This window comes from Vulpes lagopus, chromosome 4 (assembly GCF_018345385.1).
Source record: "Vulpes lagopus strain Blue_001 chromosome 4, ASM1834538v1, whole genome shotgun sequence".
NCBI classification, from domain to species: Eukaryota; Metazoa; Chordata; class Mammalia; order Carnivora; family Canidae; genus Vulpes; species Vulpes lagopus.
The window spans coordinates 62,738,259-62,765,502 of NC_054827.1; the positions used below are offsets into that span (position 1 = coordinate 62,738,259).

General features: G+C 35.3%; 1 protein-coding gene across 6 annotated transcripts in view; it reads right to left on the reverse strand.

Annotated features, from left to right (window-relative positions):
* FER (FER tyrosine kinase) overlaps window positions 1–27,244 on the reverse strand; it is a 435,215-nt gene that overhangs the window by 134,822 nt on the left and 273,149 nt on the right. For all 6 annotated transcript variants that reach the window (XM_041752267.1, XM_041752266.1, XM_041752262.1 and 3 more), the window contains 2 exons: window positions 20,788–20,903; window positions 18,262–18,356 (listed from right to left, as the gene is read on the reverse strand). In XM_041752267.1, coding sequence (XP_041608201.1) covers window positions 18,262–18,356; window positions 20,788–20,903 — 211 coding nt within the window. The remainder of the gene's footprint in view (window positions 1–18,261; window positions 18,357–20,787; window positions 20,904–27,244) is intronic.

Sequence of the window (27,244 nt, forward strand, 5' to 3'; positions counted from 1 at the left end):
GAGAAGAAGGCGGCCATTCAGAGTGACCACTAAACTCATCACAAAAACCTAATGCTGAGACTAAGAGAAAAAAAGTAAGACAATTTACCTTATTAGAGCACACTAAGAATTGTGTTCAGTCTAACGTGATACGCTGCTAATTTTGTACTTATCCTATAACAGATTGTCACTCTTCTGTTACAGGACAGAAGAGGGTCTAGTTTCTGAAATTCTATTGCTCTCTGTTGCCAGCTCTGCTCTCTGCCCGTTTTCTTGGCTACTTTCTTCCTCATATGCAATTTGGCTTATGTGAGGATATAAATCCTTACCCAAGAAACCCTGAAACAGCCACAAAGAAAAATAACTTGATTAGTATAGAAACTTAGCTGGGTGTTACAAAAGGTTCCAATTAAAAAAAAAAAAAACAACCCTAATCTTTGAAAAATTACGCACTGATTAAAAAGTGAAAGCTAATGATTAAGAGAGTATATCTTGCTGAGATAACTTCCAAACCATTTTTCTATGATTCTTTTCTGAAAATGCATTAGAAAAATAAAAATGCTTATAAAAATTATACCCATAGATATATATGCCACCAAAATGTGAAGACTATCAGGTAACTATTCTTGTAAAAAGTGAAGGAACATTTTAAACTGAAAAAGATAATATTCTTCCTTCTTACAAAATATAATTTATAGCAAGTTGTAACTGTGATCAGTTCCCAATCATGATTAGCTTAAATGTTTTAGGGGGTGAACAGGTACATGTTAAAAATGCTAAGCAAATGCCAATTTCAAGATATTTTTAGTCAAGGAATTATCTAGAAGGTAATATTACCTTCTAAAAGTTAGGTACTTTCATAGTTTTGGTATTGATTTTATGGATCAGTTTTACAGCCAGGTGTAACACAGTATACTAGGCTCCCATAAAAACAGAAAAATGGCCAGCAAGGGTGTTAATGGAATAGCTATGTTTTCTTACATTAAATTTTTTCCTAAGTCTTAAACAATCAGAATTTTTTAAATTGACTTTGCTTTAAGAAAGACCAAGGGAAGAGGGGTGAGACATGATGAGAAATGAGAGAGAGACTGAATGATTTAGGAGGGTGAATACACAGAGGAGACACAGAAAAAGAACCCTAATCATACATGTGGCATTGTGATGCTTAAAAACTGATTTTAGTTAAATTAGAAATGCTTGGCTCAGATAAAATTTCAATTTGATATATAAGTATGTAATATATATATTCGAAAGAATATTTAAGAACAAGTCATCATCTCATTAATCTTGTCTCTGTTTATACTTCCAGAGCATCATCATGCGTTTTCAAATGAAGTTCTATGTTAAAATTAGTGAATACTTAGCATTGCCAATTAAAATTTACACCAATTTAAATTGCTTAATCAGTAACATACTGTATCTGAAGAAAAGTTTATGTCAGTGAGTCCGACTGACACCCAACAGGAGAACACACATATCCCAAGGTTTATTTATGCTGAGATACTGTAAAAAAGTTGGAGCAGCACATTCTTGGAATTATTCAATAGTCTAAGTTTATACCTGCCTGTGGATTATATAAAACAACTTCAATGCCCATTCTACACTGAAAATTTCAGTTGTCTAAAAACAATGAAATAAAACAGATCAAATCTTTTATCTACCACATTAAAACAATTTTATGTCCCTAGCAACTTAGGTATTATTCAAATAGAAAAACCCATATGGCTCATCTTGCTGAAATGGATGTCACATGTACCTCAACATTATCTTGGAAATACAAGGACATTTTGAAAGATGCTTGACATCAACTCAACATCTTTCCTTTTGGCAAAATCCTTGTCATCTTCCCTGGAATACGGCCAGAAACCATCCTAACTTGGATCCAAAAACCACTCTTCAGAGCTTAATCATTTCCCAGCTCAACTATTAAAATTAAACTCTTCATAAATCTATCTTCAGTACACTCAGGGGGTGGAGACAGTTCAGCCAAATTATTTCCTCATCTAACCTTGTCTCATGTACTCTGGTTTTCTATACATCCCAACACATTTCGAAATCGTTATTTTAATCATTCCTCTCCATCTCTGACAGGTTTTGAGCTCTCCAAAGATCACCTGTCTTCCAAACCACCTACTTAGTATCCACTTGTCTTAGAACTTTGCCTTGTCTGTTTCTAGTTATGAGTTTCTGAGTTTCAACATGATTTGGCTTGAACTACTTTCCAAACTCTTTCCTATTACAAATAGGTATTTTCTTTAGATTTCATCTCAATCATATTCCCTTGCACATTTATGGTTAACTTCAGATAAAACGTCTGATCCACTGAAAAATGCTATCTGACACTGTGTTTGCATATTATTTTCCTAAAATGAAAAGTTTTTCTATTTAAAAATATGAAGGAAAAAGTTACTGACACAGTAACACCCTAGTGTTAAAATGTAATTGGTAATGCTTTAAGTAGGAAGAAAAAGAAATGAATGCCTCAGATGCATTTTTAATTAGTCAACTAACATTTGCACTCAATGGTCTTGGCCTACATAAGTAACTCCTAATGCTCTGAAAATACTGACAATTTTCAAAGGTTGGATATTGTTTACTCTGGTATATCTGGGCACTATAGGAATCTGATAGCTCATTGAATTGAAAATCCAGTCTACTTAATGTTAATCTCAGCTCAGAAGAATCTAACTTAGTAACAGATAGTATTTACTAAGAACTTAGAATGTGTTAGGAACTGTGCCACCCTCGTTACACATGTTATTTCATTTAATTTTGGAAACATTATTCTCATCCTTCATTTTATAAGTAAAGGCGTTGAGGCTTACAGAGACTGTGACTTTCCCAAAGTCACACAGCTGAAAGTGACAGAGAAGGAATACAAACTCCTATAGGTTCCAGAGCCATAGTGGTCATAGTTACACCGGCAAAAGTCACTCTAAAGAACCCCGGCTTCCAAATGAGAGAGTGCATGCTGAATACCATGGAGCATTTCTTTTACTGTAACATTATAGTGAGTAACGAGACAGCTGATAAATACCAGTTGTGATAACTGATCAGTATGAAGGTCTCAAACACTTTGGGGGACTTTTCCCACTGAACTTCCTTAAATAAGTTTTCTAAAGCAATCCTCATTCCATAATCAAGTATATTGGGATGATATTAATTTGGTAGAAAGGGACACTATATAGAGATAAGAATATTTTCTGATAGTCTTATTCATAGAGACTTAAATCTGTGTTGTTATGATTACTGTATGGGGCTTTGTTGACCATTTATAAACTTTTTTTTAAAGATTTTATTTATTCATGAGAGCCAGAGACAGAGAGAGACAGAGAGAGAGAGAGAGAGAGGCGCAGAGACACAGGCAGAGGGAGAAGCAGGCTCCACGCAGGGAGCCCAACATGGGACTGGATCCCGGGACTCCAGGATCAGGCCCTCGGCTACAAGGTGTCACTAAACTGCTGAGCCACCCGGGCTGCCCTAAACTCATCTCTTATAAATGGACCTACTTTTATGCAAAAATACTGTTGAAGGCTTCTGGAAGAACAGGTTTCACAAGGAGCCAAGAGCTTCTCTAGAGAAATCTCTTGAGTGCAAATTGGATGCTGCTGGAACTGCTGATTCAGAGACATTAAGTTTGGGAACTTTTCCTATAACATACCTATTTAGATAAACAGTAGAATTTACCTAAAATTTATCTTCACGTGAGTAAACATAGATGTACAAACACTTTTCCTAAAGTACTCTTTGTGGTAGCAGATGAAAAACAATGAGCGAGCAGGGCATAAAAACATACGCAGGGACAGAAAAGGGGTCTTTCATTGTGTTTCCTACATTCTCTTTGAAAGTAACACTTCTACCACCTACAACACAACTGTAGCAGGAATTAAACTGAAAATGGCTTACCCTGACCTAGGAGGCCCTTCATCATTCCACCTCTCCTCCCTCCAACCTCATCACCTGGGCTCATGGTGCCTCAGTCGCTCTACCCTTCTTCCTGTTTCTGGAACACAAAAGCCATTCCTACCAATGTCTTTTGCGCTTGCTGTTCTGCGCCTTTACCCACAATTTGCAAAGGCAGGTTATTTTACCTTTCAGGTGTTAACATGGATGTCGCTTTTGCTCAGGCTTCTTAGATGCCACCTTTTACCAACTCTGAGCAAATCTTTTTCTACAGCAGTTTGCAATAATAAATTTAAAAATTATTTTTAAATATTTATGTCTTTCATCACTGAACTCAGTGAAGGAAGAGATCACCAATATATTTTTCACCAATATTTATAGCATATGGAACATAGCTCTTAATCAACTAGTTCTTATCAAATAAAGTAATTAATCCAAACCTTACAATAAATGGTTTATGAAGAATGAGAAATCATGAGGAGTTACAGGTATATTTTTAAGTTTCAAAATCACTTAATACAAGGTGATAAATGTTTCTAATAAAAATAGTCATTTTGGGAGTCCATTTTTTTGTCAAAACTGACTAGTTTAGAATATTTTTGAAAGAATATATCTACTTCAAGTTACTGCCTCATTAGCTTAGAAATTCCAATCTAAAAAGAACTTAATATAAACTCTTAAAAGTAAATAATCTCTATAACATATTTATAAATTGCATATATGATGACCTATCCTTTATGTTGAAAAAGCACATTGAAAGATGTAAAAAAAACCTACAAGCCAGGTATCAAAGTCTTTCATTCTATTCAACACCTTATAGATACTAGCTATAAGAAGGGTTTCTTAATTTTAATAGCCAAGATAAAAAAATACAAAGATCCAACACTTGCTGGTAGCTTATTTGGAAGTCTTTATCAAAGACTTGAAAATTTTCCCAGTACCACCATAGACAGGACTGATACGTAAGAGAAGGAAAAAAAGAAATCCAAACAAAATAAACCCAAATCTTAAAAACCAGGTGCTAACCTGAAAATATTTAATATATGTAATTTCTTAAAATACAAAATTATTAAAGATGCTATATGAAGCCACTTCTTTAATCTGTTTTCTATAGAAAACTTGTCATTTTGAATGCAAGTACTGCCAAATATAATACTGTTTTCTCAAGTTTGACACAGAACAATTTCGGCAAACTTGTTCTTTCCAGCAAAGGTTACATTTTCTAGGTGTATTCATTAGATGCTCCACCTCAGGCCCAGCTGTGTCAGGTACTGAATCACATTCTTCTTGGTTTTGAAATTCATGCCCATAAATAGGCACCAGTGACAATCTACTTTAGTTTTACAGAGAAGGACAAATGAAGGCAAATAAAGAACAGGAGAGTTCCACATACATAAAACCTTGTTATGACAGTTTCAAATATTATGTTCACATTTTCCATGACAAGAGGCTACACAATGTTTAATATAAAGTGCAATCTCTCAAGATGAATTTGTGAAGAGGTTTTATGTTACACAGCATCTGAAAACCTAGTAAGGGAAAAAGGGATACCTAAATGAGAAGAGAGAGATTAAATATGACCAGAAAACTAGTGGAAAAGTGAGAAAAGAAAAATGCATAATGGATTTTCATAAGTAATTAATTTGACTGGTCATAAAATGAACATTTAGCAAGAAGATTGATTTCACCTCCCCAAATTCATTCAAATTTATGAAGGGAAAGGAAGAGAAGGCAAAACTATATACATTCCCAACCACTTGGCACAACAAAGTAAAGACCATGTGGCCCAGAGAGCCTCAAAGATACCCAGCATTTTCTACAAAATTTGTAATAAATGTGAAGCCCTCTTTATATCATTTACCCTTGAAAGGAGACAAAGACCATGAATCTAGCATGCTGCATTTGAACCCCATGCTTTGCAGGATTTGAACCCCACTGCCTCTCTAACCTCATCTGCTACTATTCTCCCCTCACCCTCACTCATCCCCACTGCTCTCTCTCCGCCTCTCAAGTCTGCAATGCCCATCCTCCAGCGTCTCTGTAGCTTGCTCTCCCCTCTTTCCTCAGGCTTTTAACTCAATGCGCTGCCCCTACTGAACCTTCCCTGGCTGCTTTCTCAATGACTTCAAAATCATCCTCCCCCCCCTCAAATTGCTATCCTCTTCCCTTTGAGCATTTCTTCGTGCTATTGAACATAATATGTATTTTACTTATTTGTCCAACATATTTCTTCCCTTACTATATACCGTAAGCTTCATGAGAAGGGGATTTGGGCTTTTGGTGGGGTCTTTTGGTTTTCTTCGACGCTAAATACCCAGTACCTGCCATACATACTATGCATTCAGCAACTGGTTGTTGAGAGAATAACCTAACAGCCAATGTTTGTCTGGCTATCATTTCTGAATACAAAGAATAACTTACAACTACAAATGGATATAATTTACAAATTATGGTAAGAAGATAGCATTGCTGTATCTTTGGCTAATGCTGACCAGAGGCATTTGTTTGCTTTCTACATAAACTAGTCTGAGCATTTGGGGTACCTCAAAGAAAGTAGAAAAAAATCTAAACATTCACTATTCAACTTTCATCATAAAGTATTTTCTAAGAACTTTAATTCAATCCATTTTCAATAGTCTTAATATTGGAAAAATAGTTTGTGCTCTTCATTGTTTTATTAACTGTTTTCCTTATAACCCTAAATAGGAAAAATCTCATACTAATAGCTTTCAGATTGATATTCACTAGATAAGTTATAAGGGAAAACTCATTTACTTGTAAAGACATTACACGTAAAGTTTTATTTTTATTTCAGTTTAATTCTTCAGTTTTACTAGTCCTGTTTGTACTTCTAACATTTGCAACAAATATAAGTAGGCTTTTGACATTAAAGCAATTTTTTTTCAGCAATTTTTTTTTCAATATTTTACTGAGTTGAGAGAGAAAGAGAGAGAACATGCATGCATGAGCAGGGGAAGGGGCAGAGGGAGAAGGAGAAGCAGACTCCCCACTGACAGGGAGCTGGACATGGGGCTTGATCCCAGGACCCCAGGATCATGACCTGAGCCAAAGGCAGATGCTTAACCAACTGAGCCACCCAGGTGCCCCAAATTTTCTTCTTTAACAATGTATTTTGAACTTTATCTGAGAATTTTAAGACTTTCCCACGTATAGTAACAAAAACTTAAAAACAATTAGCAAAAAAATCAGTTAAAACCATCAGTACCTTAAAGAACTATTTGTCCATGTGAAAGAAGGCACAGGTATTCATTCATCCTACACTTCCCTTTCCATCATGAAGGCAGTTCAAGTACCACTAAGTCACTTCAAAAACCCAATCTGAGATAAAGAATATATACTTCAGAACACACTCTGTCCTGCTCACCAGACAATCTGCTCCTTGCAAGAGGTACTTACAGGCATCAGCGCCATCAGATGCTTAGAACATAGAAAGCGTAGGAGTAATATTGCTCAGATACACACAATGCATAAAACATACCAAGAAAACTTATTACCACATATCAACCTTTTGTTCATTTCACTGATAAAAAGAAAAAAAAAATCCCTGTACACTTTAGAGTCACTCCAGCCAAAAGGTGATATAGAAGCAGTAACATTTTATTTTAGGTTTTATTTCTCATATCCTCCTGGGTTCATGCTTTTAATGTTCTGCTCCACCTCAGGGGAAGATTATCCACTACTAAAAGAAAGTGACATACCTGAAAAACAATAGGAAACTGCCAATGCCATATGTGTGGTTATCGATTTATGTCATGTGTCAATAAAGTAATTTCAAAGGATGTTAGTGCTTTTAGCATCTGAAGAAATGGCCGTTTAAACTATTCCATCTGCATTTGCTTTGGGATATTAGGCAGCAAATGAAACAGGAGGGCAAACCAACGTGTCATTTGGCTGAGAAAGAAACATCGATTTAAAGATGTTATCTTTTCAAAATGTTTTGGCAGTGTTTTAAATTAGATCAAACTATTATCTGTAAGAAAATGGCAACAGACAGCATTTATTTTGTTTTTCATTAATGTAATATACTTGGATTATAAAATAAATGCTAACATTAGATACATCAGTTAACATTTAAAAGTTACTCATGTTCCCAAACTGAAATTTACAATGCACTAATTATTTCACTCAGATTCATTCATACCAAAGTTGTTTTAAAAGAGTACTCTGAAAAAAAAAAAAAAAAAAAAAAAAAAAGAGTACTCTGTTAACCGCTCCAAGCAGAAGTCCATAAAATTAGGTTCTTCTGTGGTAATTTTCTTATTAACAAAAAAATCCAGCCACTGAGTTAACATCTTAAAATTTTTAGTAAAAAGGTATTAATTTGAGAGTTACTATGTTGTCCTTTCCCTTCAGCTCAAAATTTCCGGCTGTGTAGTGATACTACTATGCAACCAGCCGTGGGTTAGATGCATGTAAGACAAAGTGCCTCTTCAGATTTTGAGGGCTCTCTGTTAGTGAATGTCAGGAGGCATTTTCCTTAATCATTTTCAGCACAATTTGCCCTTGCTACATTTATGATGAGAGAAATGCCAGGCAAGTATCCAGAACCTTTGTTCCCAAGGAAGCAGAAGCTGTCATTTCTAGTGACTATCAGAATAGCCTTTCATAGCTGTGATGTCACATAACTGAAATAGTTGGTTAAAAATCAGATACATACAAGGAGCACCTTGGTAGCTTAGTTGTTAAACACTGGACTCTTGGTTAGGCTGGGACCATGATCTCCGGGGTCCTGAAACAGAGCCCTGCATGGGGCCCAGTGCTCAGTGAGGAGTGAGCTTGAGAATTTTCTCACTCCCTCTGTCCCTCCTCCCACTCACATGCATGCATGCATGCATGAATAAATAAATAAATAAATACATAAATAAATACATAAATAAATACTAAAATCACATATAGAAAATGTCATGAACCGGAGGGATAAATTTTTTCTTTTTGAAAAAGAAAGAATTTAACAGGGGTGGCTTGGGTGGCTCAGTCGGTTAAGTGTCTGCCTTCAATTCGGGTCATGATCTCAGGGTCCCAGCATCCAGCCCCATGTTGGGCTCCCTGCTTGCAGGGAACCTGCTTCTCCCCCTCTCCTCCCTGCTCATATTTGCTCTTGCTAGCACTCTCTCTCTCTCTCAAATAAGATCTTTAAAAATTTAAATTAAAAAAGAATTAAACATCCCAGCAAAAACTAGTGAAATTACCCATAGAAATGATCAACTGAAATGCTTTTATTTTTAAAGATTTTATCCATTTATTTAAAGATTTACTTGGAAGAGACAGAAAGAGCATGAATAGGGGAGGGGCAGAGGGAGAAAGACAAGCAGATTCCCTACTGAGCCTAGAGCCCAGTGCTCAATGCTCTACCTTCAATCCCAGGACTCTGTGATCATGACCTGAGCCCATACTTAACCAGTTAAGCCACCCAGACACCCCTTCATTTATTTATTTGAGAGAGAGAGAGAGAGAGAGAGAGCAGAGAGAGAGCACATGCAAGCAAGCAGGGAGAGGGACAGATTGGGAGGGAGAAGAAGGAGAAAGAATCTCCAGTAGATCCTGAACTGAGTACAGGCCCTAAGACCACAACCCCAGCCAAAATCAAGAATTGGTCACCCAACAGAACCACCTAAGCACCCCACAACTGAATTCAAAGAAAAGAAATTTTGGGACACCTGGGTAGTTCAGTGGTTGAGTGTCTGCCTTTGGCTCAGGGCGTGATCCCGGGGTCCTGGGATCAAGTCCCATACTGGGATCCCTGCAGTGAGCCTGCTTATCCCTCTGCCTATGTATCTGCCTCTCTCTCTCTCTCTGTCTCCCATGAATAAATAAATAAATCTTAAAAAAAAATAAAAGAAAAGAGATTTTGGCAGTGAAAATATTTCAGCTGAGAAGTTAAAAGTATTTAGGAGAGAAAAAAAATCATGTTGATATTTCTAAGTAAAAAATCTCTAGACCATATAAACTGTATGAGCTCATTTTTTAAAAAGACATGTTATAGAGAGGAGAGATCTATTTTAATGGTATCTAAAACCTGACAAAAAATTCTTTAATAATTCTAAAATTTTCAAGTTCGTAAGCAATTATAAAATTAAGATAAATTTAGGGATTTCCAAAGGGCAGCATCTGTGTGAGCTAAGGAATGTACCAGATAATTTAACATTCGGTTCCAGAAAGTTCTGAACACAGAACATCCAGATCAGAAAGAAGGCGGCAGTTACAAGTTTCTAGTAAAAGGACATGGAGATGGACATTTTCTAAGGCTTACTAAAATTAATTCCCTCTACTTAGGGTCTGCACAAACTTTGTTGCATTTAGAAGTTAAGGTACTTAGTGTCCTCTTCATCCAGGAATTGGTGGCAGCCCTAATTTAACCACATATATGAAAATAAATGACACCTGCGTAGACCATAAACATTAAGTTATGCTTATCACTTAAAGAAATCCTCTCACAATTTCCTTGATTACATTTTTTTTAATTTAGTTTTACTTATTTTTAGAGAGAGAGTAGTGGGGAAGGGCAGAGGGCTAGGGAGAGAATCCCAAGCAGACTCCCTGCTGAGCTCAAGCCCAATGCAGGACTCAGTCTCACGACCCTGAGATAACCACCCGTGCTGAAATCAAGAGTCTGATGCTCAACTGACTGAGCCACCCAGGTGTCCCTCATTTTAATTTCTAAGTACTAGACATGTTTGTAAAAATAAAATGGTTTGTTTTTGGCATATTAGAGCTTTCTGTTTTTGTTTTTAGTTTTTCCTAATGCCATTTAGAATTGCCTTTTGCTTGACTTTACTTATCCAGCAACTCATGAGCAAGCAAGTAAATAAAGTATTAGTAATTTAAGAGAGGATTCAAATGAAGACAGGATCATCTTGGCGTATTCACTCTAAACTTGAATCCTCAAATGCTTCTAATCTCTTTAAACATTACTCTGGTTCAAGTATATTTTGGATTTATGATTTCAAAGGGCTCAGTTATCTGACGAGAACAGGAGCATATTAAGTCTCTGCATAATACAGTTTTGAAATGGCATGCACATTAGACACTAAGCAGTTATTAAATCTTGCTTTTAACCTACCAGTTTCCTAAATCTTCCCTCTACAGCTTGATTCCCAATAGAGAAAAAAGTAATTCAAACAAAAATTTCCCTGTTTACTGCAATAAGCTATTTACTTATCTGTGCACAAGGTTGAGAAATTATGGAACAGAGATTAATGTATTTGCCCACAGGGGATCTTGCATAGACATTTAGCTTGAATTTTCATTTGTATTTTCAATTCATATAAGGATTACATATTTTGACCCACTTATAAATTGAAAGACATAACAAAATAGAAAGAGCACTATTTTCCTACTTGCTATTTAACTAATGCTGACAAGTCACTTTCAGCTCCCTGAACTTCATTTAGCTCATTTGTAAATGACGATAACAATACAGCCTGGTTGAACAAATGACCTAATATTAAAATGTTTTGACAACTATAAAATTTTATGTTAAGTGTAAAAATTTGTAGATTAGGCTTTTTTTTTTTTTTCTTTTTTTTTTTTTTTTTTTTAGATTAGGCTTTTATAAAACTAGATGGCTATTTCCACATCATGCTTTTTATAAAGAGGAAAAAACAGAAAGGTACTGTTTTGAAGTAGTCTGAGAACTGAGGTTTCAAACTTAAACATCTTCCTAACAACTAAAATAATATGGGTTAGCGCTAAAATTCAGAGTACAATTATCTAGCCACTTGAATTTTACATAATAAGGAAAGTTTGTAGGCACTTGGGTGGATCAGTGGTGGAGCATCTGCCTTTGGCTCAAGTCGTTGAATCCGGGATCCTGGGATCAAGTCCCACATTGGGCTCCCCATAGGGAGCCTGCTTCTCCCTCTGCCTGTGTCTCTGCCTCTCTCTGTGTCTCTCATGAATAAATAAATAAAATCTTTAAAAAAGAAATTCTTGAAGGTTTAACATAAAACATATCAACAGAATAGTCACACATGATGGTGGAAAGAGCAGAACTGAAAACAAATGTTATACTTCCCAATTTGTTCTCAGTCATTCCCGGCTAGAACATCTAGGGTTAGCAGTAGAGTTAGGGATTGAGGCACGTTCAGAATTTGGGTTAAAGTTTTGGCTAGATGATAGCAGACATTTTCTTCAATCACTTTTTTGTCTTAGCCAACCAGAAAAAAAATTATGATGATGATAACACAAAGTGGTCATCATGTGTGAAGCACTACATTATAGACAGAGATACGTAATATGTATATATGTATTTACCTAAAATCACAGCACATTACACCTTACAACAAACCAATTAACTCTACTTTACAGGCAAGAAACCTAAGGCACAGAAGGGTTAAGTAAGTTGAGCAAGGTCACACAACAATGCCTGGCTCTTGGGTTTTTGTTTTTGTTTTTTTTAAAGAGCCATATTGAAGTTCAGTTTATATACATAAAATTTATTCATCTTCATGTACAACTCAATGCGTTTTGACAATTTTACAGGTGTGCAACTGTCACCACAATCCAGTTGAGACAGTTTCATCACGAAAAAAAAAAAAAAAAACCAAAACCATACCTGTAAACAGCTGGCCTCTAAATAAGACTTAGGAGCATCAACCCCATTCCACTCGAAAATCTGCTATTGATTTCCCAAGAATTTAACTTCTAATAGCCTACTGTTGAGCAGAAGCCTTACTAATAACAGAGTCGATTAACATATTTTATAAGTTCTACGTATCATATACTGTAGTTTTACAATAGTGCTAGAGAAAAAAGAAAAAAACATGTTTACCATACTGTAAAAAATCTGAATAAATGGACCCACACAGTTCAAACCCATGCTGTTCAAGGATCAAGTGTACAGTCAATCCCATCAGAATCCCCAGCCTTAGAAAACTACAAATCCCCTTTACCTATAGATGTCTTTTCTGGGCATTTCATAGAGCTGGAATCATACATAGAACATGTAGTCTTCTGCATTGGACTTGTTTTAAGGTTCATGTATACCATAGCATGCATTACCTAATTTCTCCTTATTGGCTAATAATATCTTTTGTTAGGATATACTACATTGTATATCCGTTTATCAGTTAATGGGTGTTTACGTTATTTCTTTTTGGCTATTATAAAGAATGCTGCTATAAACACCCACATACAGTTGTATTGACAAACGCTTTCAATTCTCCTGGCTAAATACCTAGGATTGAAATTGTTAGTTAGAAACTGAAGACCTAACACTAAAATTGATATGGAAGTGCAAAGGACCTCTAATAGCCAAAACAGTTAAAAAATAAGTTATAAGACTAACATTACCTCCTATCAAGACATTATAAAGCTACAGTCATCAAAACGGTGTTGTACTGACACGAAGACAAACAAAAGGATCAATGGAAAAGAATGGAGTCCAGAAAAAGATCTACACATATATGTGAAAAATGCAGGTAAGAGGATAAATGTGGAGAAAAAATATTTAAACAAGTAGTGTTGGAAAAATTACATATCTGTGTGTCAACAATATAAACAAGTCATTTTTCACAGCATATATAAAAATTAACTTGAGGTGGATCACAAACTCAACTATAAATTCTGTAACTATAAAACATATAGAACTAAACATAGAAGAAAATCTGGATCACAAACTCAACTATAAATTCTGTAACTATAAAACATAATAGAACTAAACATAGAAGAAAATCTATGTGCTCTTGGGTTCAACAAAACTTTCTTACATGTACCAACAAAAACATGATCTATAGAAGAAAAAAATTGGTAATTTAAACTTCATCAAAATTAAAAATTTCTGAGGGTACTTGATGGGATGAGCACTGGATATTTTACTGTATGTTGGCAAATTTAATTTATATAAAATATTTTTTAAATTTTTTAAATTTCTGCCTTTCAAAAGACACTCTTAAGAGAATGAAAAGACCAATCATAGACCAAGATTAAATATTTGAAAAATAACAGTTCCAATAAAGGATTTATTTAAAAGATTTTATTTATTTGTAAGAGACAGAGAGAGGCAGAGACACAGGTAGAGAGAGAAGCAGGCTCCACATGGGGAGCTCAATGTGGGACTCGATCCCAGGACCCCAGGATCATGACCTGAGCCAAAGGCAGATGCTCAACCACTGAGCTACCCAGGCGTCCCTCCAATAAAGGATTTACATCCAGAGTATGTTAAGAATCAATACTCAGCTGTAACAAACAACCCAATTTTTAAAAATGGGCAAACGATTTGAATAGACATTTCACCAAGGAAGATACACAAATGGCACATTTGCACATAAAGAGATGCTCAACATTATTAGGAAAAATAAATTACATTAAGGTTCTACACAAATATCAGGATGGCTAAAGACTGACCAGACAGAGCTGATGAAAAGATGGAGAAAGGAGATCTCTCATAGACTGCTATTAGGAATGCAAACTAGTATAATCCCGTTAGACAGCAATTTAGTAGCTTCCAACAAATTTAAACATGCATGTTTCCAAGTATCCATTCATTCCATTCCTAGAATTTTAGAAATTAAAGTACATGTCCATATAAACACTTGTACATGGATATTCTCAGCAGCTTCATTTGTAGTTGCCCACAAGAAACAACTCAAAAGTCTATCAATAACTGACTAAGCTGTGGTATATCCCTATGAGGGAACTCTATTCAGCAATAAAAAGTGAACTACTGATACACATTACAAAATGGATGAATTTTTAAATTATGCTAAATGAAAGAAACCAGACCAGAAAAAAAATACAGACTGTATGATTCCATTTTTATAAAATTCTAGAATACAAACTCACTTATAGTGAATAGAAGGCACCTCAGTGGTTGACTGGGACAGAGGGTAGAGAAGGGTATACAGAAGTCAAAATAGAGACAATAAAGTTTGTCATATTTAAAGTGTCAATATATCAAAGTCATTTTCAAAAAGAATGAATGAGGGATCCCTGGGTGGCGCAGTGGTTTAGTGCCTGCCTTTGGCCCAGGGCGCGATCCTGGAGACCCGGGATCGAATCCCACGTTGGGCTCCCAGTGCATGGAGCCTGCTTCTCCCTCTGCCTATGTCTCTGCCTCTCTCTCTCTCTCTCTCTCTCTCTCTCTCTGTGACTATCATAAACAATAAAATTAAAAAAAAATAAAAAAAAAATTCTTTTAAAAAAAAAAAGAATGAATGACAAATTACACCGATTAAAAATTAGGTATTTGAGGGGCACCTGGGTGGCTCAGTTGGTTAGATGTCCAAGTATTGATTTCAGCTCAGGTCATGATCTCAGGGTCCATGTTGGGCTCTACACTGAGCCTGAAGCATCCTTAAGATTTAAGATTATCTCTCTCTCCCTCTTCCTCTGCCCACCCCTCCCCCACTTCCATGCATGCATGCATACTCTCTCTCAAAAAGGGAAAAGTAAAATTAGGTACTTGACATTTTCTGAAATGAATGAAGCAAGCATGACACTTAAAGGAAACAAAACAAAAACAAAAACAAAAACAAAACCTGACAGTATTTGTTGCCAGTGACATAATCCAAGCTTTTAAGTGAAAATTAAAATTTTGGAAGACATGTATTTGTCACCATGAACTTGATAGCTTCTTACTACCTGTCTAATGAGACATTGATGGCAATAATAAATGTCATCTTTTGAGGTTGTATAATGAATCTTGTCACTACCAGAGGACCCAGATAACCTGGTCCCCGGATATATTTCAAATGATCAAGCATGATGCTAAAAATCATGCATAAATAAAAGATTCATTCAAATTGCAAGTTCAATCAATGGAGTTAACGTAATAAAGTATGAAAAGTTCATCAAAGTGGTCTCAGATTCCATGTTGCAACTAACCTCTGAAAAAATTCAGCAAAATCTACTGTGCTAACACAGAATGTGAATACAGCCTCCCAACAATGGCCTACCCTAAGCCCTAGAACATATAAACACTTTTCTAATTACATTGTCATTCAGCACAGGTGACCTAAAGATGGGAGGCTGACCACATGAGCCTAATCTAATCATATGAGACCTTTTCAAAAAAGGAGAGAATATTCTTTAGCTGCTAACAGAAGAAAGTTAAAATCAGAACACTTGAAAGATGTGACATGCTGGGTCTGAAAATGGAGGGACCATGGGTAAAAGAATATAGGAAACCTTAAGGAGACGAGAGATGCCTTCGGCTGATAGAAGAAAGAGAACCTTAGACCATTTCTCAGCTGCAAGGAATAGGATTCTGCTACCAACCTATAGGAGGTTGGTAGGGAATTCCTCCCCGTGACTCCAGAGAAGAGCTCAGTTTGAAATCCTGATTTTTGGCTTTGTGATACCCCGAGCAGATAACGCAATCAAGACTGCCTATGTTTGTAATCTGTAGAACCGTGAGGTAATAAATGGACGTCGATTAAAGCTGCTAGGATGTATTCACTTGTTTCGCAGCAATAGAAAGCTAATACATTTACTATTACTCAAAATACTCGTTAACTTGTACCCAACAATCCTACTGCTAAAAATTTACCCTATATAGTTTGAAATGACTCTTAGGTTATTACTCCAAAGATATTCATTCATCATTGTTTGTAAAAAAAAAAAAAAAAACATATACATGTAAACAGAAACAACCAAAGTATCCATAAGTAGAAGATTGATTAAATTACATAAATCCATAAAGTGGAATATTCTGAAACTATTATAAAGATAGAATTATATGGATAAATATGAAACTCTAAAGTATATTAATAAGAGAAAAAAGATCTGAAGAGTATTAGAGTATATCTTTATAATTAAATTTAAAGGATGTGCATAAAAATCAGGTATCTGCATTAAATATTTTTCTGGAAAAACACACACACACACAGAATTAGATAGCAATCAGCTTTTTCGAGAGGGTTAGATTATTGAGTGGGAAATTTTCATTTTTAATTTTCTGTCTTTCATTACATTTTCAATTTTCTAATTTTCTATTATTCTCATTCATTTAAAAATATTAATACAGGTTATTAGTGTCATATAAACACGAACCTCCCTCTCCTGCAAAGCTATCTTCTTTTGTTCAAGTTGAACCTATTATCTGGCATTTGTCATCCATGCTGAGACCAAAATCACCTTCCCACAACAACTCTGCTCTACCTTTCAAATCTAAGTTTCTCAGTAACATCCCTTATTAACAACTGGGGACTTCATTTGCACTTATCTGAAAATATGTATATGTATATTATATTTAGCTAAAACTATAAGCTATTTAATTATTTTTAAAATTTTAGACCATATCATTTTTGATAACTACATTGAAAGCTACTTTAAGATACAGATCATAAATAGTGTAAACCATGCAAACATATAATATATCTTACAGTGCTATCCTGATGAGGATGAAAAGGATGATGATCCTAAACCCTGCAGTTATATAATAAGAACTATTTCAATAGCAAGCAAATCAATGTGATAAAAATGGGAACAACTAGCCTTAAATAATAGAACTATGTGAGCAATATCTAATGGGCAATCTATAATATTAGTTTTATTTACTGTATAATGAGACCTATTTTTCATGTTCCTTCAAATTTCAAATTTCTTTTTCTCCTGCAGGGAGCCTGATGGGGGACTCGATCCTGGGACCTCAGGATCACGTCCTGAGCCAAAGGCAGACGCTTAACCACTGAGCCACCAGGCGTCCCCTCAAATTTAAGATGACCAAATACTTGTTTAAGCGAATCCTTGTCAATTATTAAATATTTATAAATTTTACCATGATCAAATTTTACGATCAAATTTTATATTTTCTACCAAGATGATATACAGAGATAGTAACTTAAAAATATACTCCATCAGTTCAAGGTTATCCTTGATTTTTGGCAAAAGTGGTTAACCATAAGACCTGAAGGTGTTGAAAGTGACCAGAAAGAAATAGAGGACAAATTCCTCAATAGATTACTTGTTTTATTTGTTCACTTATAAAAGACATTTGTAGTTCATAAGGAATTCAAAACACTATGGAATTTTATATACAGCCAAACAAGAGGATGTGTGGTATTGTACTTGGAAAATAACAAGGAACAAAATATAAGTTAGTACTATCACTGTTATAAAGTCAAGCCAAGTAGACTATTTTTATAAACAGCTTTCCTAACAAAAACATACATAATTAAATTCAATGTGTAATCACATTATAATAATCTCTCTCAAAAAAAAAAAGGTTGGCTGACATTTTCTAGACAATAGCAAAGTAACAGACTTTAAAATTTCGAGCATATGTACAGATCTTTGTCATCAGGAAAATGCTAAACAGAATTGTTGAGAACTTTACAAGGAGAGATCAAAGAGATTGAATGTATAAAAATAATAAAACATGACATTAAAATGTCATTGAGAAAACCTCTAAAATCTTACCTGGAACCAGTTCCATAATGATGTAGATAGGCTGTCTTTGTGTGCAAACGCCTATAAGTTTGACAATATTGGGATGATCGTATTGCTTGAGAATTCTGGATGAGAGAAAAGTATAAAAACAGTTATCGTTTAAAAACTAAAGCATTAAATCATGAATAGTGTGGCCAAGTAGAATATACTTTATTCAACATAATTTTCTTTTTAAAATTTTTGTATGAAGCCAAATTATGATAAATGATAGGATGTATACAAGTTTGGATAAATACTGGCAAACTACAGGTACAAACAATTCTCCTCGATTCAATTAAATTTTCATTTAATATTTACTATCTCCTTTGAATAACTAACAACCATGCTAAGTATGAACAATTTACTTAGTCCCAAACATACATAATTCCCTTTAAAGTATCTTGTTTAAGCCACTACCATGGAAGCATAAATGACAAGTATTAGTGGACCAAAAACTGTAAGCTGCTTGGAAGGCATCTTTTTGTTTTGTTGTATTTTAGGACATACTTTAATGAAAATACATAAGTAATTTAATTCATACCAGTAAATGCAAATGGCTAATCATCGTGATAGGTTTTATAAAATACTCTCTTCATCATGTTCAATTTCAAAATAGTAACTTTTGAGTTTTGAGAAAACTGACCAAAGGTTAAACAATAATTGAGTAACAGTTTCAATATAGACTTGAGCTGAAGCAGAGGGACTCTACTTGGATAAAGACAAAATTTCACCAGAGCTATAAAAATAGCACAGCCTCATCCATGGCACTCCAAGCATAAGTTAAAAATAAATTATATTCCCTCATAGGCCTGTCTACTCTGAATATTTCTGTTACCAAATTTTATTCCAGATTAATTCACTCATATTTGAAAAATGCAGTTTTCTTTCCTAAAAGAATGAAAAAATGACTATTGGGAGAAAGATAAAATAGTTTATAAATGTCTTGTACAAGCCCAACTAAAGCAGAGATAGCTCTAAGAAAAACATTTTAGATTGAAAATATATAAGGTTTTATAAAGGGAAAAGATAGAGTGGGAAAAATTCTAGAGATATGGAAAGTATCGTCACTAAGTTGGAGCTTGCAACTTCTACAAAGAATTAAAAATGAAGTCTTAGAATGGTTTGACTTTAATTCAAAATGTCATTTCTTAAGTTGGAAACTGCTTAGTAAAGAAAGCCCACAAAATAGCCAGGCTGAACTCAATATTAAGTCTAAATATATAACTCTATCGTCTATTTAATGACACTTGAGAGTTCCCATGCGTACAATTCTCATTTTTAACTTAAGACTTCCTAATTCTACTTTAGAAAATGGACTTCTCCATTGGACTTTATGAAATTTAATACTTTATTTTACAATAAAACAATCACAAATTAGAAAGCAAGAAAATTAATTTTTCAAAATGTCTTGACAATCCCTAAGAATAACTATAAAATAATAAGCCTGTGAATCTCTATTGTGATAGCATGCTTTATCACAGCATTTTTTTTGACCTGCCAATAATGGACATTTAAAAGTTTACAACATTATTCTATAGATAATACTTAATAAATGCATCCAACTAGGTTAATCCATTGTTATTGATACTCATTTTTAGATGATGAATGGAGAAATGTACATCAAAACACTCCATCCTATGGCACTTAGTTCTCTTGTTGCCATCACCTTGCTTCTCTGACACCACTTTATGGGAATTTCAATCTTATATACTATGCCATTATAGAGACACACCTCCATACATACACATACCCCTTTCCCTTTCTCCCTTTATACCGCAAATATCCACGTATTCCCCTTCTTTGCATCTCAGAATGAGAGTCCATCATTACTCTGGCAAAAACATCTTCCTATTTGTCTCATACTATGTTGTATATACTGGATTTCATCACTAATAGAATAGTCTTAATCATATGCAATACAGGAGTAGCAAGTTAGAACATTAAATTTTAGTTAGTAAAAAAAAAAAAAAAAAAAAAAAAAAGGCAACCGACCTAGAAGATTTTAGAAAAGAAACGATGTGCAGATTTTGGAACAAATGCCCAACTACGAGTTGAAGAAGAATCTGAGCTTCTCAAAAAAAGAGAGGTAAGAGCTCAGAAGAGACAATCAACCGAAAACACTTAAGGAGGGTTAGATAGATATAATTATACATATCTAAATATATATGCATAAATTATTTGTATATGGAATATAGGATTTTTATTACAAAGACAATCATGACATTGCACATATACATGCCTATGTATATATGTGTGCGATAAAAACAAAAAATACTGCAATATTCCAATACTGAATACTCAGTTTTTTAGCATCTGGTTCTTCTATGATTGTGTAACTAATCTGTAGTTTAACTCAAAACAAACTTTTTGTCAGAGCACTAAGTGTTTACTTATGAGGGTTCTAAAAGTGCTTACCTCTACACTTCAGTAAATCATAATTTAAGATAATTCCAAACTTTACATTTAAAATGTTCACAGATTATAAACACACATTTAATACTAATTTTGCAAACTCACTTGGCTTCTTGTAAAAATTTTATTTTCAGTTCCTGAGGAAGATCTTCTTTACATGTTTTAACAGCAACAGCAGTTTTATCCTTTAATATGCCCTTATATACTTCACCAAAATTCCCCTGAAAATACAAATACATTTACTGTTTGGGGTATAATACAGCCATATCAATCTTTGCAAAACACAAGGAAAGCACATAATAATGAATTGAGTTCATCAAAGTATTCTGTTAGCTTCACTCAGAATTTTAAGTGGAAATAAAGATCAGAAATATTGCTCTTACCAATCCTCTAACTTTAAAAATAGTATGCAACCTACCTACCCTTTTGGGGATTGAAACTTGAGGAGAACTGAAAAGGAAAAAAGGGGGGAAAAATTCGAAGAGACTAGGATAAAAGGAGAAACTCAAATCGAAGCCATCAGAAGCACTTAAGTTTCACATCTCTTAGTTCTCTTTACCCCCCAAGTTCTAAATTTTATTAGATTAATTAGTTATCCACAGCCCAGGTGGCTCAGTGGTTCAGTGCTGCCTTCAGCCCAGGATGTGATCCTGGAGACCCGGGATGGAGTCCCACGTTGGGCTCCCTGCATGGAGCCTGCTTCTCCCTCTGCCTGTGTCACTGCCTCTCTCTCTCTGTGTGTGTCTCTCTCATGAATACATAAATAAAATCTTTTTTTAAAAAAGTTATCCATTAATGTTTCAAGATACAGCAAATATTCCAAGAGGTGACCGCTGGTCTGGATCCACAAAGCTAAATGTCAGTTGAAGAGTATAAGGAGATAGGGGAGAGGCAAGAGAACAAGGTGGATTAAGGAATGTCACCAGGCAGCAGTAGACTGTCAATTTCAGAAAGACATTAAGGAAGAGGAGGTGCTTACCCAAATGCCAGTGTCACCCATGTTGAGTTTGCATCAAATGTATGAATCCCTAACCTTAAGCGATGGCTCTAACCTATTTTGACTTAACGTGTCTTATTTCAACTTTGTTTCCTATTAATAATAAAAAACAAATAACTTCAAAGTATTACAAAGAAGATCTAGAAAACTAATTTTTTAGTATTCAAGTTTTTATGTATGCATATCTATTTCTTACATAATTACAATACTAATATGCAAGCATTAAAGCATTAAAATAAGCGTCAATGCTATTGTTGAGCAAGAAGTAACTGAACTAGGAGCCTGCTGGTTATTTGGTTTGAGTTTCTGTTTTTTTTTTTTTTTTTAATATTTTATGTGTTTATTCATGAGACAGAGAGAGAGAGAGAGAGAGAGAGGCAAAGGGAGAAGCAGGCTCCCCCCAGGGAGCCTGATGAGGGACTCGATCCCTGCATTGGGGATCATGCTCTGAAACGAAGGCAGATGCTCAATCACTGAGCCACCCAGGTGTCCCTCGGTTTGGGTTCTAAGAGCAATGTTACTCTTTTATTTTTTTAAGATTTGTTTAGTTTTATTCAGAGAGCAGGGAGAGGGGCAGAGGAAGAGAATCTCAAGGAGACTCCCTGCTGAGCTTGCAGCCCCAAAGCAGGGCTCAATCCCATAACCCTGAGATCATGACTTGAGCTGAAAACAAGAGTCAGACACTTAACTGGCTGAGCCACCCAGGTGCCCTGAGCCATTTAACTCTTAGTTCAAGGTGTGTAGATTTTATGTCATCAATAAACTTAAAATTGCTGAAATATTTCAATATATATTTTTAATATCTGTACATTTATTTACATTTTACATTTAATTTCTGTCAGCAAAGTTTCTTTTCTTCTTCTTTTTTTTTAAGTTACAGTGGAGCTAACAATGTTATGTTAGTTTCAGGTGTACAACAATGTAGTGATTCAGCAATTTCACGTATTACTTAGTGCTCATTGTCCTAAGTCTATTTTTGATCCCCTTCACCTATATCACTTATCCCCTACTCACCTCCCTTCTGGAAACTTTTCTTTATACTTAGAGTCTGGTTTTGGTTTGCCTTTTAATTTCTTTGTTCATTTATTTTGTTTCTTGAATTCCACACATGAGTGAAATCATATGCTATTTACCTTTCTCTGACTTATTAGCATTATACCCACAGGATCTACCCGTGTTGTTGCAAATGGCAAGATTTCATTCTTTTTATGGCTGAATATACCATTGTGTGTGTGTGTGTATATGTATGTATGTGTGTGTATATATATATATATATATATATCACATCTTCTGTATCCATTCAGCAATCGATGGATAATTGGGAGGCTTCCCTATCTTGGTCGTTGTAAATAATGCTGCTATAGAGACAGGGGTGCATGTATCCCTCCCTCTGAATTAGTATTTTGTATTCTTTGGGTAAATACCTAGTAATGCAATTGCTGGGTTATAGGGTAGTTCTATTTTGGAATTCATTCATACTGAAATTCACGGCCCATCATCATTGACATTTTATCTTCAATGTATTCTTCGGTGATTCTCTTCACCTTTTTATTCTAACCAACTTGGCTCTCACTTGAGCACTCAAATGGTGGCTGAGCTTCCTTTTCCCTTCTGAACTGAAGTGATGATTTCCCTGTCACCCCTCCTCCTTCCACTGCCCTGGAAATGATATAAAGTCAACTATCTCCCTGTCACTGCTTTCAAACCATTTTCCCTCCTGCATTCCCAAAAACCAAGCTTTGAAACCTTATCATTTGATTATATATCCACTGCCCCCTTCAGATTCAGTTACTGAATTTGAAAATAGTTTCCTTTGTTTATTAACAATTTGAACTCCTGGAACACAGTACCCAGTGTTACTCCTGTCTTAGCTCTTATCAATTTCAATAGACACTTAAAAGTACCTTCTAATTCCTCAAACCCTCAGTTTCTTGAATATAATTGTTCCAATAATCTTCTACTCCAACCTATTTTCTAGGATCATACCTTAAACTTTGCCACTGTCGGGGTGCCTGGGTGGCTCAGTGCATTAAGTGTCCAACTCCTAATTTCAGATCAGGTCATGATCTCAGGGTTTTGAAATTAAGCCCTGTCCCGGGCTCCACGCTGGATGTGGGTCCTGCTTAAGATTCTCTCTCTCCTTCTCCCTTGGTCCCTTCCCCCCTTCTCTAAATAAAAACAAACAAAACAGCTGCCAATAATGAACTCCACTGTAATACTTATTTTATTCATCCCATCTTCTGGCTGGCTTCTACATTCGCAACTTACTTCCTCTAGTATCTAGACGCCAAAAATCCATGGACTCTATGGGAACTTCTGAGTCTTTAGGTCTTACCACTTTTGTTGTTTAACACCACCCTTAATGCCCTTCCTTCCTTATCCAGTTTGTTTTTTATTTTTTTAAAGTTTATTTATTTATTCATGGAAGACAGAGAGAGAGAGGCAGAGACACAGGCAGAGGGAGAAGCAGGCTCCATGCAGGGAGCCCGACGTGGGACTTGATCCCAGCTTTCTACCCAGGATCACACCCTGGGTTGAAGGCGGCGCTAAACCGCTGAGACACCCGGGCTGCCCTCCTTATCCAGTTTAAATTGTACAGTCAGCAAATATAACTGCTTACCATACATTCTCAACTTCATTGCTCCTCTTAATCTATAAAACTCCCCTGTCAAATCTACAATCCTGATTAAATTCAACACTCTGTCTAACTTGCACCTATGATGCTAAATGTGGCTGAAGAAAATCCACAACCTCATTGACTGGTTTCCCTTTAAATTCACGGGCACAACCCTCCAGGGAGCTCTTAATGCTGCTCCAGCAATTCTCATCTCTCCCTCTAAAATCACCTGTTTTTCCCTAAATTATTTCCAACTGCAAACCACCATGCTGTTGTGTCTGAGGTCTTTTTTTTTTAATTTTTAAATTTAAATTTGATTTGCCAACATATAACATCCACTGCTCATCTTGTCATGTGCTCTCCTCAGTGCCCATCAACCAGTTACTGCATCCCTCCACCCACCTTCCCTTCCGCAGCCCTTTGTTTGCCAGAGTTAGGGGTCTCTCAGGTTAAACACAATTCATCCTCTCGACACTACTACCACGTATCTCTAACTTCCTTTTGCAACAAAGCTTCAAAGAGCTTCATCCTTGCTATCTCTAATTCTTCTCTTCTTGTTCTCTCTTCATCTATTCCAATCTGGCTTTCTGCTAAAACACTCTCAGGAAACTGCTCAGCCAAATCACCAGTGGCCATATTGTTACTAAATTCAATGGTTAATTCCCAGTAATCATCTCATTTGACCTATCAGCATAATTCTGTATCACTGACTACTCTGTTTTCCCTGATATACTCCCTTCTCTTGCCTTCCAAGACATCTGATCTTCTGGTTTTCTACCTTTGTAATTGATTGCTTTCTCAGCCTCTTTTGGTGATTTCTTCTCTTGTCTGAAGCCTCATATTAACACAGTGACCAGGGTTCAGCCTCTGATTCTCTCCTCTGATAGAGAAACACTCCGTACTGAAATCATCTAGTCTTATGGCTGTAAATGCCATCTATATATGGTGTATATATCCAACGTAATGTTATTCAACCATAAGAATGTGGGACATCTTGCCATTTGCCATAACACGGATGAAACTTGAGCACTTTATGATGTCAGATAAAGACAAATACTATATATACTATCACATTTATGAAATCTAAAAAAGCCAAAAAAAAAAACCACCCAAATCTAAAAAAGCCAAATTCATAAAGACAGAGTAAAATGGAGGTTACAGAGGATGGCGGGGGCATATAGGACTGACATTGTCTAAGGGCATAAACTAAACTTTTGAGAAACAAGCACTAGAGATCTAATACACAGGACAGTGAACATAAACAGTATATGTTGTAATCAAACTTGCTAAGAGGCTACAACTTTCCAACCACAAAAAAAGAAAGAATAATTACATAATGTGCTACAGAGCTAACTACTACTTCAATGACAATCATGTTACTGTATATAAATTTATTGATTTAATATATTGTGTACCTTAAATGTACATGTTATGTCAAATATATTCAATTAAAAATCTGAAATAACTGCTACATATAACTACCAAATATACACGCTACCACTGCCAATTTGTACTTTTCATACAGATCTCTTTTCTAAACTCCAGACTTGAGAGCCAGCTGTCTTCCCAACCTCTTCATTAGAAGAAAACAGATAAAACCGAATATATCCAAAACCTAACTTTTAATTTTATTTGCCGTAAACTTGCTACACCTACCTTCTCTCATGCCCCACACAGACTCCATCAGGATATTCAGTTGGTTCAAACATTAAAAATATAACCAGAACTCACAAGTTTTCACCACCTCCCCTGCTACCACCTCATCTATTAGTTAGGTGAGTGCAATTGCCTCCTAACCTGTCAACTTCTCAGTCTATACTCAAACAACAGCCACAGTGATCTTTTTAATAAGATCATGCTGCCCCCTCCACTCAAAGTCACCCCTCACTCAAAGTCATCTACTAGATGATCTTTTCATACATAATCATAGCCAAAGCAATTATAATGGCCTACATACAAGGTTCTACACGATTTACACCCTTAATGCCTCACCTACTTCGTATCCTATCACATTCCTCCCTGCTTACTGAACTCAGTTATGGCCAAAGTGTCTGTCTTGCTCTTCAAAGAAAATCTGTTTTGGCTATTGCCTTCTCCTAGAACCCTCTTTCTGAGATGTCCTCATGGCTAAAATCCCTTTGAGTTTTTATACAAAAGCAACAATTTTAATAAAGCGTACCCAGAACTTCCTATTAAAACAGCATTGCTGGCCAGCAGTACTCCCAATCTCCCTACATTTTTCACAGGACTTAGAATACTTTAATATTATAAAATTTAGCTATTTGTTATGTTTATTATTTATCCATCTTCCCCTGCTAGTTAGACTGTAAGTTCCATAAGATAACTTGTCTGCTTTGATGGCTGATGTATCCCAAACGTCTACAATAGTACCTGGTACAAAGGAGACAATCAATAAATCTGTCAGGAGTGAGTAAAATTTCTTTTTTGTTAGTTTTGAAAATATTTCTTGAATACCAACTATATAGTAAATGCAGTCTAATTATATACTGAAGAATAAAAAAGAATAAAAAAGTTAAGAGTTCCTATCTCAATCTTCTATTACCACTGAATTTCCAAGTTTGTTAGTATAGAAACCATGATGAATTCTTTTTTGCTCATGCACTCTGAAGAAGTATACTGTAAATATTCATTAGGAATAGGTAGTGAAAGATTAAATCATAAATTAGCTTATACTCAAAAATATTAGCTGAAATTAAGCTACACAGTGTCTCTAAAGTTGCAGTCTTATTAAGATGATTAAATTTATTTAAAATAACCTCGTGTTACTGCCTTGTCATTGAGAAAATGTTATTCTCTGAAATGGCTCTAGCAACAATCTAAAGGTCAAAATCCCTCCTAAGGTACCATATCTCACATATTAAACCAAACATAAAAATAACTGAAATATTTCTTTTTAAGTGAAAATATTTTTTTCTTGGTACAAAAAA